The 14,839-nt window shown below is 42.4% G+C and overlaps 1 protein-coding gene across 1 annotated transcript; it reads right to left on the bottom strand.

The window, feature by feature from the left end:
* On the bottom strand, positions 1-9,729 carry efna1b (ephrin-A1b). The gene is made up of 4 exons (XM_061716883.1): positions 9,435-9,729; positions 1,329-1,624; positions 1,018-1,206; positions 1-877 (listed from the first exon to the last, which is right to left on the bottom strand). Exons 1-4 carry the CDS (start codon positions 9,518-9,520, stop codon positions 756-758), a joined length of 693 nt encoding a protein of 230 aa, XP_061572867.1. The 5' UTR covers positions 9,521-9,729; the 3' UTR covers positions 1-755.
* Positions 9,730-14,839: the final 5,110 nt, after the last annotated feature.

Below are 14,839 nucleotides of genomic sequence, written 5' to 3'. Positions count from 1 at the left end.
TTTCTTTCGGGGATCCTCACCCTCATGAGAACATGGAATTTACTGAGAATGAATAAAAAGCAGATGCCTAATGCTTTCAATGATTCTTACTGTTATATTTTTCACTTGGGGAAAACAAATGCTTCATCATCACAAGCACATTACTATGGTTTGACGTAAAAAAAACAAAAAAAAACAAAACAGTTAATAAACTTGAGGAGATATAAGGAGGAGCTGAGTGCTACACAACATGATAAATATCCTACATTATGTATACCACTTTGGCAGTTACTGACAACAACACACAGACAAAAAACAATATATTCTCTACATGTAGAGGAGGGAAAAAAATGAGTGAGCATTTGGTAATACAATGCACAGCTGTACCAGCGACAAGAACACCTGATATTACATGATTATGTGATGTTGCCATCATTTTCAACACGTATTTTGATCACTATGCTTGGAGTTCTTGTTTATGTTTAATGATGAAAAGAAATGTGCATTTTGAATGGTCAAAAGTGAGAATTTCCATCCTCATAATACAGTAAGAAAAAAAGTCTTTGAGGTCCACGTCTTTGGAGCGATCCACGCTCCACATTTACTCAGACAAAACACATCAAACACACTATCCAACACACACTGTCCATGCTTGTATAAAAAAATAAAATAAAATAAAAAAAATACAGTAAAAAAAAAATAAAATTGGAGTGATCACGTCCCAATGACCAGCATCAGGTTAGTATTGTCCATTTGTTTACGTGTCTTGGTGGGTCTCAGTGTAGCATCAGGGCAAATAAGACTGGGATAATGGTGAAGAGGAGCGACAGGGAAACGAGCTGTGCTGCTGAGCTGCCGATGCTCCGCTGGACATTTGGCTCCATCACAGCAGGGTCGTCTGAGAGAAGAGACAGGAGAGTCAGTCAACACAGGATTTCATTATTCAGCAACGGTAAACATTCCCAGCTGAGGTTGACTTCGACTAGACACTGTGACCATTTTGTCTGGGATTGTTTTTTCTTTTTAACGAATCCTCACCTGCTGGGAGCCGGTTGGAGGGGTTGTGAACTCCTCCCGCTGTGGGAACCTTCGGTTTTCCTCCATCGAAGGTTTTTTCTGTCTCCTCGGCCTTAGACTTGTCTAGGTGAGTCTTTCCAGAGTCTTTATGACCAACTACATCCACCCTCAACTTCAGGCAATCTTCACCGCGGTGATGCATAGGCTTGGCTGAAGAAAAATCAAAAAGACCAGATATTTCTTAATTTTTTATTTTATTTTTAATGAATGTAAACAACTCTAAAATCCCAACAGATAGAGTATATATAAAACATGTTTCCAGTGATACTTACAGATATAATAATAGCTTTCCCCCTTTTTAAACTCCTTTCCCAAGGTGAAGGGGGTGAAGCGCTGGAACTTCTCAGAGAATTTTTCCGGAGCGTGAGGAGCGAAGGGCCGTGAGCACTCCCAGCGGAGCTGATCGAAAGAGTGAGGTTTGCAGACGTCATAGTCGTCCTTCTCCACCATGTACAGCACATAGCGTTCAGCTGAGTGCGATGGCACCTCTCCATGGTTGTAGTGGGGGCAGATGATGTCCAGATAATCATTGATTTGCACTTCCACCGTATACTCATCCCATAGGAAGCTGCAGGAGACAGGAAGAAAGAGTTTTTTTAATTTTCTGCACAAAAGATGCATCATGACTCATGAGTATTAAGTCAGACGGACAGTCGACAGAAAACTTTTGCGGAGATGAGGCTGACTGGTTTGGTGACAGTGAAATGGCACGTGAGGATGTTTGTGTTTCGGTGTGTCTGTACAAACTCATCCAAGGAACACAATTAGAAAGATCAGGCCAGACCTGTTCCTTTTGTTTTGGACAAAAAGAATCTGATGAAATGCTACTACCATCTTACACCTCCACGCCCTTTTTTCCCCCTTTTTCCACACAGACAAACACAAACCGTGTTCCAGCTGTGTCATCTTAGGCTAACCGGCTCTCCTTATATTCTTTAACTTCATCAAAGACAGAGGTGGTAAAAATGGTCAGAAAACTATTTTCCTCTTTCCCCCTTTATTTAGTTTTACAGCTCTTTTCAAGCCTCCCTGTCTCTTCTTTACTTACTTCCTATGCATCCCATTTTCTAATGAAGTACGGAGAGACTGTGCAAGAGTTTCACCAGCTTGAATCAGATATCTGTGTTAAACTCTCACCGTAGTAAAGCTTAACTGTTAATAAGTGGCTAGTGCTGGTTTAGGAAGAGATTTACTGGGGCAGAGCAGTGTAAAAATGTAATTAACTGCTGCAACCTCCAGGTTTGGGTATCTAAGGTTTCCCTTTGCAGTGAACTTGACGAAAGGTGTGGCCATGTGTGTGATGTGCAGCTGTAATTCTTGTTGTAAGATCTGGCAAAGGACAGGGAGTGAAGAAAGATTTTTATTTGCACATTACTCCTGTTACATCCTCAGGGGTGACAGGCTCTAACCTGGAAATCTAATCAGAGCTTGAGCTGAGAGGTGGCTGTTGGATGGTTGCGTTTTGCAGGTTATAGACATCGAAAGTGACAAGAAATCAGCTCCGGTGCGTCTGCCGCGGTTTAAGTGTGCTGTAATGTTTGCCCCCGCGATCATCAAAGCTGGAGACACGGTGGCTCTGACCCCCCGCCACCCCCACCGCTCCTTTCCTGTCCTGTTGTTGTGGCTCCTGTTAGGACCCCCTGGCCAAGGAACAGACACACTGGCTCCAAGTGAGGGTTTCTAACCCCTCCTTCCTTCCTCCTTCGTATGTGTGTAATGTATTGTATGTCCTACCATACCTGTCAAAACATGCTTTGTTGGCAGAGCACAGACCTACACTTGTTATTCAGCGCTAATAGGAAGACAAACACGCTCTACGTGTGTATAGTGTCTACTATAATCAGTGCTTTCCCTCAGTAACGGGTCTTTGTAAGTGTGTACACATCTGCGCAGGTGTGTGTATATTTGTGCGTCTGTCAAGGCGAGTGTTTCAGTAAAAGGAAAAGAAAACACGTCTGCAGCAACCTAATTGGCCAAATAATCTCTGATCTCATCTTGCTCCTCTCCTTTTTTTCTTCTTCAGTCAAACCAGTAATCACAGGGTTGGAACAAACAAGACGTTCTGAGGTCTCGAGTGGTTCCCTCTGAAGTAAAGAATAGTTTTAAATAGCATGGGATACACCTTTTTCCCACACAGCATCCTTGTTAGTGGTCGGGGGCCGACCTCCATGTGAAAACACAGGCTTGTCAGAAGCCGACAAAACAGAAAGATTCAGTTGCTAAATTCATTCATGGCTCGCACTTTTAGAATGCTCTCCTTTTATCGTGCTCTTCACCTCCTCATTTACCTCCCCTCCTCCTCTTCTCCATTGGTCTGGCTAATTAAAAGCTGTTAGGGGTCTGGGGCCAATGTGTTCTGTAGAAGGAGACGGGAGGGGGGGATGAATAGGGTGTAATTATACCCTTATCCTCCCCAAAGACAGAATGCCTGAAGGCTACAGGGCCCCTTCAGCCCCTCTATCTAAACTCCCGTAGAGCTTTCACTACCCTGAGTAATGTATGTGTAAAATGTGCTATTCGGTATGGCTAAGTGTGATTTTTATTTTTTCCTTAATAGTAATTGTGTTATCTTTATATGATCGCAAGTAAAAAAAAACATGGATGATCCCGGCCCTTGCAGTCTTCTTTGTCCTTCTTTATGTCTTTGCTCATCAAAGCTCTGCACACTTGCATCTGGGCTCACCTCTACTGACATTTCTCAGGAGAGTGAGAGTCGCATACATGTGACAGCTATGGAAACCTACTTTCCATGCAGCTTCTTCTTCCCGAGCTGGCTTCTCTACATGCACATATTTAAGATTCTCTGAAGACCCCGTATTCAGGGCATCGTGTGCCCTGGGCTCCTGAAAGCATCTGTTTGTCAGGATCTAGTGGAGTCCCTTGTGTGTGACTGAGGTGTGGGTAAACAGCAAGGTTGAAGGTTGTTGTCTTTGTTCCCCTCTGCAGATCGTTCCTCACTACTGAATGACTCTAGTTTTTGAATCAGTTGGGAAGGTGTGTGTGTCACAAGGCTGCTTATTGCAGTAGGTGACTTCTTCCACACTTGCTCGTCTATACTGAAGCTTTGAAGTCGTGCCATTGTCTTTGCACCGCCCTTGTTCTTTTTCCCCCTTTTCCTGCCATCAATGTTTCCTCTTTCCTTTTTGTCCCTGCTTTCTTCACCTCTCAGCTCATTTTGGTTTGGGACAAACATCTGACACAGGAATTTCTTGTCTTTGGCTGTCTGGCGGGGGAGTGTTTCAAACTGGCAGCTGGGTCAGGGGTTAGAGTTCAGGGTCACAACTGCTCACAGACACTACCGTCCGAGTCAGTGCCGATGATGTACGTTTTACACACAAAACACGTTCGAGGAGCAAGTCAGCACCGCTGAAACGCCAAACAGATGCATCGCCCCCGCCCCTCCTCCTCTTCCATTTGCTACGCAGGTAATCAGTAGTAAGTGCGCGCATGGTGGAATGCCACAACAGGGGGGCCGCAGTTTGGACGGTTCTCACAAGGGGCACTCATCAAATTTCCTATACTACTCCGACACACTCTTACTGTGAGGTGTACACATAATACCCAATTCATTTGCTGCGGTATGACGGATTCACACCTCCTTTCACATGGACTGAGGAGCTGTCAGAGCGGGTTTAGCTGCTCCGACTGGGGCTGCTATATTAGAACTAATCTAATACATAATGGAAAGTCTTCTACTTTAGATTGCAACATAATCCAACAAGAAGTGTTCATTCATTCTGCACCAATTCACCAAACTCCCCATACTGTATATAGTCCCAAAGGTAGGAAACGTTGCACATTGAAGCATTAGTAATGGACTTTGTATTTATATATGGATGCACAATATAGTTGAGACACTGTTAGACCTCATGCATGGTGAGAGCATTTAAAATTGTTAAAGACAGCGTTTCCAACTCATTCAATTCCAAACGTCTCCCCTCCTTTCATCCATCACTGTCCGCTCTCTCCTCCCTCTGTCTGCCCCTCTTTTATTGTTCCAAAACCAGCCCACCCCTTCTGCTTTGCCCTGTCCTTTAACACTGACATAATAAACCCAAGCTCTTCATCCAGGCTAATTTCTCCACACAAATCTCTTTTCTCCACCCTGCACCCTTCCCTCGCCCTGCACCCATACTGCTACTCTCCGTCCTTCCCCCACCTCTTTACCCCCTAAACTCCTTTCAGTCTCCCCCCTGCTTTTTAGCCTCCCATTCTGTCTACGATGAATGGAAATAGGCCACATGGTATGAAGCCTGGTTTAATATGCTGAGGAAGTGGTCACAGAGAGATAATCTTTTCATCCATATATGTACCATATATATGTGTATATATACACACATATGCGTACACATCACACACACACACACACACACACACACACAAACACACACACACGTGTTTGATTCACAAGACAATAAGATACGTATCCCCAAACTTAAGAATGCATATCCCGCTTTTCCCAGTTATGCCTTTAGGGGGCGAGAGTGAGCTTCAAGCGGCTATCAGAACCAAGACATGCCTGAAATGCTATGAATGAGTGGTGTAGACATTACACACACACATATACATATACACATACATGTGCATGCTTGCCCACATTTAGAGGGACAACACTGGGTGAAAGTAGGCCTCTCTAATGTTTGCAGAGCGGTGACTGAGAGGGGCTCTGTCCTCCGCCAGTCGAAAATTAGTCAGACAAAAACAGAGGAAGGTCTGTGAGAATGAGAGGGGGCTGAGAGAGAGAGGGGAGGAAGTCTGGACCACAGATAAGGAAGCGAGAGGAAGAGCAGAGAGAAAACAGGGGTGCATGGATAATCTGAGGGATGATCATGTCTCCTGATCAGAAGCACTAATACAGTGTGCGGTTTATAATCTCAAATAGATAAATGTATGCACGGATATGTGTAAAAGGTTGTATCCCCATTTGAGAGGACAGTTATGTCAACAGGAGATACTAACAAAGCCTTCTGATAATGACGGAGTAAGTTAAGTGGAGTTGCTGCTTCTAATTGATTGTTCTTGTATGATGGATTCCATCAGGGAGATTATGCTGCTGCTGACAGAACAGTGGTTACATCACAGGATCACAGAATCATATACGCACAATGTGTGAGGCCAGCAGGATGATGGTTTTATGTCTGTGGGTCAGGTGGTCAGATTACAAGCTGTCTGTAATCTGTTTGTGTGTGTGTGCGCGGCCTGTTCTCATTCTAGTGAGATTAGAAGTCAACAACCAGAAGGGATTTGAGCTGGGGAGGGAGGGGGAGAACTATACCGTTTACAAAAAAAACCAAAACAACAACAACAAAAAAAAACCAGCAAAATAAAGCGCAAGAAATAAAACCTAAAAAAAAATCTTTGCTTTTAAAACGCAATCCTCTTCATGGGTAACATGTAGAAACAGGCCTGGCTGCTCCAGCAGCCATACATGGAGGATGAACCAGACACCAGAGGAGATCAACAGAATATTACATTACACCAAACTCCTGATTAAACATATCTGCTCACACACTGGGAGCATGGGACAGGCACCCGGGCCACCGAGGATGGATGAGGACGGCCTTGTAACACAGATAATCTGCTGTACAATGTTAATAGCATCCAAGAAGGACATCTTGCTTGAACTAGTGAGATAAAGGGATGGAGAGCTGACAGCCAGCGACCAGTCTGGGAGGAGAACCAGCTGCTGGAGAGAGAAGGAGGAGTGGAAAGACGGTGAAAGGAAGAGACAGGTACAGAGGGAGAAAAAGCACACACACATACACACAAACACACACTTGCACGCACAGCTGACGGAGTTGAGTATAGTAACAGTAGGGTGGAATGCTGGCTGGAGCTAATATTAACAACCTAGTCCTCCCTCAAACCCCCCAGTGCATGTAAGTGTGAGTCACACATTTATCATGTCTTGGTAAGACTGTCTACGGTAATGGCCACTCCCTGTTGTAGTCCGACACTGAAACACACGCACGCACACGCGCGCACGCACACACACAGTTATGCACCGTCAGTCCACAACCAAAATAAGATTGCCGTCTGTTAAAAGCTGGTTTGGGGCAGCGAAAGTTCAATGTCTCCCTCATACGCGCTAATAAAGCTGGCACAGGCAGAGACACGTAGAGTATAAACAAGACTCTACCTGCACCAGCACAATCACTGAATAAAAGTCGCTTAAAGGTTAAAGTACAGGATTACGCAATAACTGCAGGCGAGGTGACAAAAATCAAGCACTTTAGAGTAGACTGTTTTTGGAAATCACAGCCCACTGAAAGCTGCTGCCACTGCTTCTCTGTCGTCTCTGAACTCCCAAACATGAATGAGCGGGCTGTAACCATCTGGCCACCGTCCTCCTCCTACAAGACAAATGACTGCTTCTCACAAACACACCCAGAATCAATTAGCATCAATTATCCATGGTCTGCTCATGTCAGAGTTTGCTGATGGATCAATGCAATCCACTGAACAGGTGACTGATTGATCACACTGGGATGGTTGTGGGCAGGTGGAGCTGTTAGTTAAGATGATAAACGTTAGACAAGAGAGAAGGTGGACAAAGAGAGGATGAGGGAGAACAGTGAGAGTGGGGGTGACACTGTAGATAAGACTAAATGTGTATAGAGGTTAATCAAGTGGAGGTCAGCAAGAGTTTTTTGCAAGAAGATCCCTGTGATTCTTTTTTCTCTAGGTGCAACGTTAAAAGTTGATGATGTGTTACGTGTGTGTCCATCTGTTTATCTGTGTCAGAGAGTCTATGTTTAGTCATACAGCAGAAGAGATTAGTGTTATTGTATGATTTTTGCTTCGAGTTATGCAACTCCCATTTGACATCAGAAATAGTCCGGGGTTGGATTAGAGACAGCAGATCTGGCTTTGTACTGGACCATGCCATTCTCTTTTTCTGACCCCCTCCCACCAACCCCCTTCTTTATCTGAAGAAAATCTCAGTGCTCCAGTTTCCCTCCTTTATACAGAAGTGACTCTGGTTACGGGAAAAGTTACTTTTCACCTCTGTCTCACCTGGAGCAGACTCCCCCGCCCCCCCTTGTGTCTGTGGTGACTCAGGTGAACAACTCAGGTGGGTCAAACTCTTTGACTCATTAATGACACATGCCCCACTCATGACGTTAAGACTTTCCATTAAGGTTCCTATCCAATCATTTCAAGTACTTTTTTTTTTTTTTTAGCCCCGATTGACATTGTTAAAGGGCAATTATAGATCTTGTAATGTAATCAACATAAGACTAAAAGTCCATGATGATTTCTCCTGTGTTGGTTCTCAGCGGCAGGTTTTAATTGACCTCTCTGAGAGGCAGAAAAGACACAGGGACTTCTGTTACAGCTCGATTTTAAAATATTAAGCACTGGCATTACTCGCCCCATGCTAAAAGCTCAATAAATCCTGCTGCAATATGTCAAGCTCAATCGATCCCACTGAGTGGTCGGATAGCATTACGTGTCTGACCTGAAAATAAAACAATAAGCATGTATGTGGGTCTCTCCCAGTGACCCTCACACTGCTTGATTAAATAAAAACAAAACTGTCACAAAGTGTTGATATCTGGATTTAGCATATTAGACAATTAACTCAAGTGATTTAAATAATGTCCATTTGTTAATAAACTTTTATTTCCATGACACACTCATATACACACACACACACACACACACACACTGTACACACAGTACACAAACACACAGGTGCAGACCCTTCAGACAGCACTGGTCATGTTCATACTCGTCAGTCTATTTTCTACTATCACAGTTTGCGTGTGTGTGTGTGTGTGTGTGTGTGTGTGTGTGTGTGTGTGTGTGTGTGTGTGTGTGTGTGTGTGTGTGTGTGTGTGTGTGTGTGAGTATCTGCGTGTTGCGGTTAAATATAGTGGCGAATGTGTCCATCTGTCCATCTATATACACACCAGCACACTAATGTCAAATCTGCCAAGGGAATGTAAAGGAACACCACACACAGTGCCGAGTTTTAGCGTTTCATGGGTCTGTAACTGTCTTATGAATTAAAACAAGCAGCCTCAGGTGAAGGGACGATGATGAAAACCACAGGATGAGACTTTATGCGTTAAAAATTTAGACCAGTACGAAGTTACATCCAGTCATGAGAGGAGATACACATGTGTTGGGTCAGTCACAGACTTCAGCTGAGTGAGCGTTAGATATTAAACAAAAATGAAAAAAAAAAAAAATCACTGGGTTTGTGTATATTTATGTATGTGTATGCATATGTATGCGTATATATATATATATATTAAATATAGTAATAATGCACATACCTTTGGTTTCTACCTCCATCAATCATTAATATGTGTGCAGACAAGGTAAAAAAAATAAAAAAATAAAAAAATGAGGTGTAATAAAGGACTTACTTGGGATTGGAGCTGTTCCAGTAGACGCTGTGTCTCTCCGCGGCAGCGACGCTCAGCGCCAAGCACATCAGCCACGCCACATCCATAACAGCGTCTTCTTTTTCTCCGCGCAACTTCAGCAACTTACTCTGATACCCGCTTACTCTGATAGCCAGTGAAGATTTAATATAACTGAATATTTAATGCGCGAAAAAAATAAATGAAAGCACGAAAATAAGTCAGCGGCAAAATATTCTAAACATTTACTACGGTTAAGCTCCAACACTGTTGCAGTTGTTGACTGTCTCACATGAGCGCAACTTGTCTGTTTTTTCTGCGGCTCGCTCCGCCCACCCGTCAGCCACTCACACGTCACGCTACTACCGACCAATAGCAGCGCGGACATGAACGTCTCTCCCGTCGCCGCTCCACTGCCGACACGCCCTCTTGTTACTCGGACTTCAAGCCAGGATTATAGGGAAACAGAACAAGCTCTCTAGAGATATTATAAAACTTCTCTTCAGCAGACAAACAAATATAAGTCGAAGTGGAGTAGGGCAGGATTTAAGAATGAATGCAGTCTGCAGTTTTTCAATGATTAACATGGATGGAGCTAAGCTGTGTAATGTAATGTTTTGTTCAATGTAAAGAAAGGAAAATATTCAATCATATATACATATTCATATCTATATGATTGAATATTTTCCTTTCCCATACATATATACACACACACACACACACACACACACACACACACACACACACACACACACACACACACACACACACACACACACACACACACACATATATATATAATATGATATGAAAAAAATATGAAAAATAGTCTGAGTCTGTATCATGCCATCACACCATAAATCATCATTAACTGTCAAAATCAATCATGGCTGTTATGTTTTTGCAATGTGTTGTTATTGTATAGTCCAAGGCATGCATGATATGGTGCACGTTTTGAGTTTATCACATCATAAAATATGTTATTAGTCACCCAACCAAACATTAACAGATAAAGCATTTGCATACACTTTTAAATGCATTTCTAAAATAGTGAGAAAAGGAACTATGTTCTCTGCTCTAGTTGTCTAGGAACACATGTGCCCCCAGGACACCGACGGACAGATTTCAGGCTAGTTTATATGAACTGCACTAACAGAGCAAACAGAGCAGAGCTCCTCTTAACCAAATTAGACTGCTTTGAAATCACAAACAAAAACTGCAGACATGAAAAAAAAAAACAACAACAAAAAAAAAAACAACAGACATTAAGGGGTCATAAGCCAAAGTTCTCATCCTGCTAGTCCCTAGCCCAGATAAATGAGGAGGATTGTGTCTGACATATAACCTACCCCAAATCTTTATGCAGAACACTTTGAGCCACTGTGGTGACCACAAAAAGGAACACAAAGATTATGTTGCTTTCATGTACTACATTACCTTGCAGCTATTTGAGTTAATAACACTATTGTATATGGTAATACACATCTTCATGGTATGGGATTCTCTTGGCAAATAGAAGTACTCAAATGAAATATTAAAACAGAGAGATTGAAAGAGAAATAAAGGAACATTTTAGTTATAGCAAAAAAATGTACCGGTAAGTGAATTCCTGAAGATACTGTGTTGTGTTAGTCTCCTTTGTGTTACAGCTTGTGCACATTTTGTGTTTATAAATCTGTACTGAGTTGCTCTCAGGTGTGTTGCATTGTGACGTACTTTATGTTGCAACTTGTTGCATTGTTTATTTGTTATTATGTGTTGTGGTTTGTTAATTGTTTTCTGTGAGATAAAATTAATTATTTAGTTAATTTTCTTACTGTGCATTTCTAAATGTAAGACTGATGGACTCAGGTAATGGCTTTTTTTCATTTTTCATATTAAAGAGATGTTTGCTCTTTTGACTCGACTTCAGTCATTTGAGAACCTTTGCAATGAGGTGTGTGCAGCATTTTCTTGCAGATTATTGTTGTTCAGGGACAGTGTTATAGATTACGCTTCAATCAGATAGTGAAGAATTATAACCATCCTATCAGTTAGTCTTATCTTGCAGTCTCTTCTTGGCTTCGTCACCAGACAGGTAACCTCACAAAAAACCTTGCAGATGACGAGGATAAAGTCCAGAACATTGAGCGTGGGATTGTGGCCTCAGCAGGAGCCAGGAGAGGACCCCTCGGGCAGGGATGAGTGCATGCTGGGGCGAGCTGGTTCAGGGCTCCAAAGCTTTAGGGACAAGGGAGGGGACACCGTCTGTATGTTTTATGTGTATGTAGTCTGTCCTAAGGGTTGGTTGGACAAGCACACACAAGTCTTGACACTGATCACATACAGACACACATGCTGACCGAAGACGCTTTAGGCAGTGGGGGGTAAATCACAGCTTAGGATGTTTGTCCCAATCTGTAATGTCTTACAAAAAAGGAGAGGCAATAGAGAAAAAAACGGTTTACTTCACTTTCTACCACTTTGTATTTCTTAATGTAAAAGTCTTATTCTAAAAGCGGATATTGAAAATCTTTTGCTTAGCTCTAGTAACATTAGAAACCACGCTGTGATTCACTGACCTCTGACTACCAGCAGTAAGATCCCAGTTTTCACTCAGACACATCATTCGGAGTGACTGCTATCTCATTGCCAGCAATCTTCTGCTTTCCATACTTGGGATATCCTCATGATGCATTTATGTAACACATAACTAACATGTAGCAAGGAGGAAATGTCAACTGTGAACCTCACAACCCACAAATACACCTCCTCTCTGCTGCTGCAAACAACAGTCACATGGCTGGGATCTCCCACTCCTGCCCACAGGATGAATATTATAGATGTGCACATAATGCACGCATACGTCTACCCTGTAGGCTACTTTGACAGTACTATATCCAGACACCACAGATGACACTCAGGATCAGACTGAGTCATTCCACATCCCATACAGACAAACAGCAACTACATAGATCGGGGTTTCTTGGCAGAGAGAACATGATGGCTCACAAGTTAGTCCCAAAAGTGGATTATGGGAAGTTGGGGGAAGACCTGACATGTGTATAAGCTATACAACGAATGGAAACAGGTTTGTTTTTCCCCATGAGGCTTGTCTCCACACGTCACAGTATTTGCCACAAATTGCTCAGCACGGTGTGGAAATTCAAAATTGCATAACCTGCTTAATTAAGACAAAGAGCTTGTGGGGTTGCCGGTTTCTGGTGATGCAGGATTTTCTTGTTCCGTCAACCATTGCAAATACTAAAAATAATACTAATTTTCCATGGACTTAGTAAAACGTTGACCTTTGGGGAAGAGAAAAGACACATAAAACAGAGATAAAAAGAGATAAAGGAGCTTTATCAAGATATTCTAAGGTTCTAATAGGGATTACGGGGTATGTGGAGAAGTATAAGGGAGAAAAAAAATGAAGAAAAGAAAAAAAACATTTCCCCACAGTCAATTAAATTTGTCTTGCCTTTCTCCTCCCTCCTTTCGTCTCAACTCGCATCTTGTCGGCCCCAGGCAGGGATCAGAGCTGGCCAGGGACCTCAGTCCAACGGTCCAAAAGGGTTTTCTTCTGACACACTGACACTGAAATATGACAAGAGGGCTTAATACAGAGAACAGACTAAGTCAGAATAGGGTGGAGGGAAACTTGGAAAAGAACACAGAGACAGGGCTGGTACTGGAAACACAGGGCGTACATCACACCAAAACATAACAGAAAGCAAACAGGGACGTTACAGAAACCAAATGGCAACCATTCAAATGTCAGAAGGAACAAATCTGTAAAAACATACTCACAAGGGTTTTAAAAAAATATATATTATTATGTTCTTGTTTTTTATCAGAACTGAAAGATATCTAGATGAGCTCTGGTGCCTGATTATTGTTGCTGATGAGATGTGAGATATCATCTGGCAGACGACATGTCTGACAACTTTGTTTTTGTTTTTTTTTACACCATGACTTTATCATTAGTTGTTCCCTGCAGCTTTTGCCTCTGCTACTAATCATGTCGCTCCTACCAAATAACCAGCGTATAAGAGAGGTGCAAAACATGGCAACACTGGACTCAACGCAATAACACACCGAAGATAAGATTTCACTGAAACCACATTTTAAGAAATACAGTGTGACAAAAAGAAGAGAAATGAAAGAAACAAAACAGATTTATTTTTATTTTTTTAATGGTGTTTTAACTGTGCTCTCTAAAGTATTACTCAGCCTATGTTTTGTTTTCTGTTACACTTGAAAAATAATTGCCTTATTGTGAAATGTCCTGTTTTTTTTTTTGAATTATTGCTGGGTTTTTTTTCCATTTTTTTTTTATAAAAGTATGTGTTGTGGACCAAGTCTCAAAAGGAAGTCTGTAGCCTAACTGGTATCTCTGTCTCTCTCTCTCTCTCTCTCTCCATCCATCCATCACATTTCTAACCTATGGATGTCTATACCGAGATAAACGTGGCAAGGCGTCAAGTGTCAGCTATTATCGAGTGAGACACAGCAAGTCACTGAACTTGTCCATCATGTGAGCTCTATCTTAGATGGCAAATAAGGAATAACAACACAGTCATTGTTCAATCTTTGAACCTTTATTGTGAAACTGGAATAACAGATTTACAAGTGCTTTTACAAGGTAGTTTTCTTGTCTTATTGGCTCTGTTTCCATTTTTCGGGGGGTCAGGGTTGTTGGATTTTGTACTCAAGGCTGATATATTAATTGTTTAAGATAGGTTCATACGGATGATCAACATTTGACGCAATTGATGATGTATACAAGGGCTTAAATGGGCTAAATCACTACAATATGCCTCTTATTGACTAGTTGATCAGAGATTATACTTCAAGTAGCTGTCCTTTGTTAATTTTACCCCCGTCATTCCTGCTAGGTTAGACTTGTTAACATTTCGCATTGTTTTATTTGCAGTTGGACAGCTTGTCACCTCTGCTGCCCTCTGTCCCTTTGCTCCCGACCTCCTGTGGAGGCATGTCCCCGTGGCTCATAGCGGCACACTTCGACAAGCTGCTCTTTCTCTGGCACCACAAAGACGTGTCTCCTGGCTCCATTCACGCACATTCATCTGCATACAGGTGGTCGTCCGTTCAAACCAACACAGGCACACTTCTGCTTATACTGTTACCCATTTAGCTTAGTAGCAAGGAAAATACTCAGGGTGACATATTCATAATAAGGTGACATTTGTGCGCTAAACATCCTCTGGAAAGTTGTTGTGAAGGCTAATTTGTTTGCAGATGTGCAGCTCATAAGCATTCATAACAAGCGAAGGACACACAAACACAAATATGCTCAAAGAGTGTTGCATGTGTGTGTTAGCAGGGGGTAAATGAGCCACCTCCCTCCCTCGTGGACTAACACTGTCTCACAATTCAACCCACAGGAATCATTAACTCTTCCAGTC

This window comes from Cololabis saira, chromosome 3, assembly GCF_033807715.1.
Source record: "Cololabis saira isolate AMF1-May2022 chromosome 3, fColSai1.1, whole genome shotgun sequence".
Lineage (NCBI taxonomy): Eukaryota > Metazoa > Chordata > Actinopteri > Beloniformes > Belonidae > Cololabis > Cololabis saira.
The sequence above is the reverse complement of the archived record's forward strand: the minus strand, read 5'-3'. Positions and strand labels throughout refer to the sequence as shown.

Excerpts from the sequence above, each read along its gene's own strand:
- efna1b (XM_061716883.1), bottom strand. The coding sequence starts at position 9,520 with ATGGATGTGGCGTGGCTGATGTGCTTGGCGCTGAGCGTCGCTGCCGCG. Across the intron at positions 1,207-1,328 it reads GGAAAGCTATTATTATATCT|CCAAGCCTATGCATCACCGC; the intron begins GTAAGTATCACT and ends ATTTTTCTTCAG. Across the intron at positions 878-1,017 it reads CTCCAACCGGCTCCCAGCAG|ACGACCCTGCTGTGATGGAG; the intron begins GTGAGGATTCGT and ends CTCTTCTCTCAG.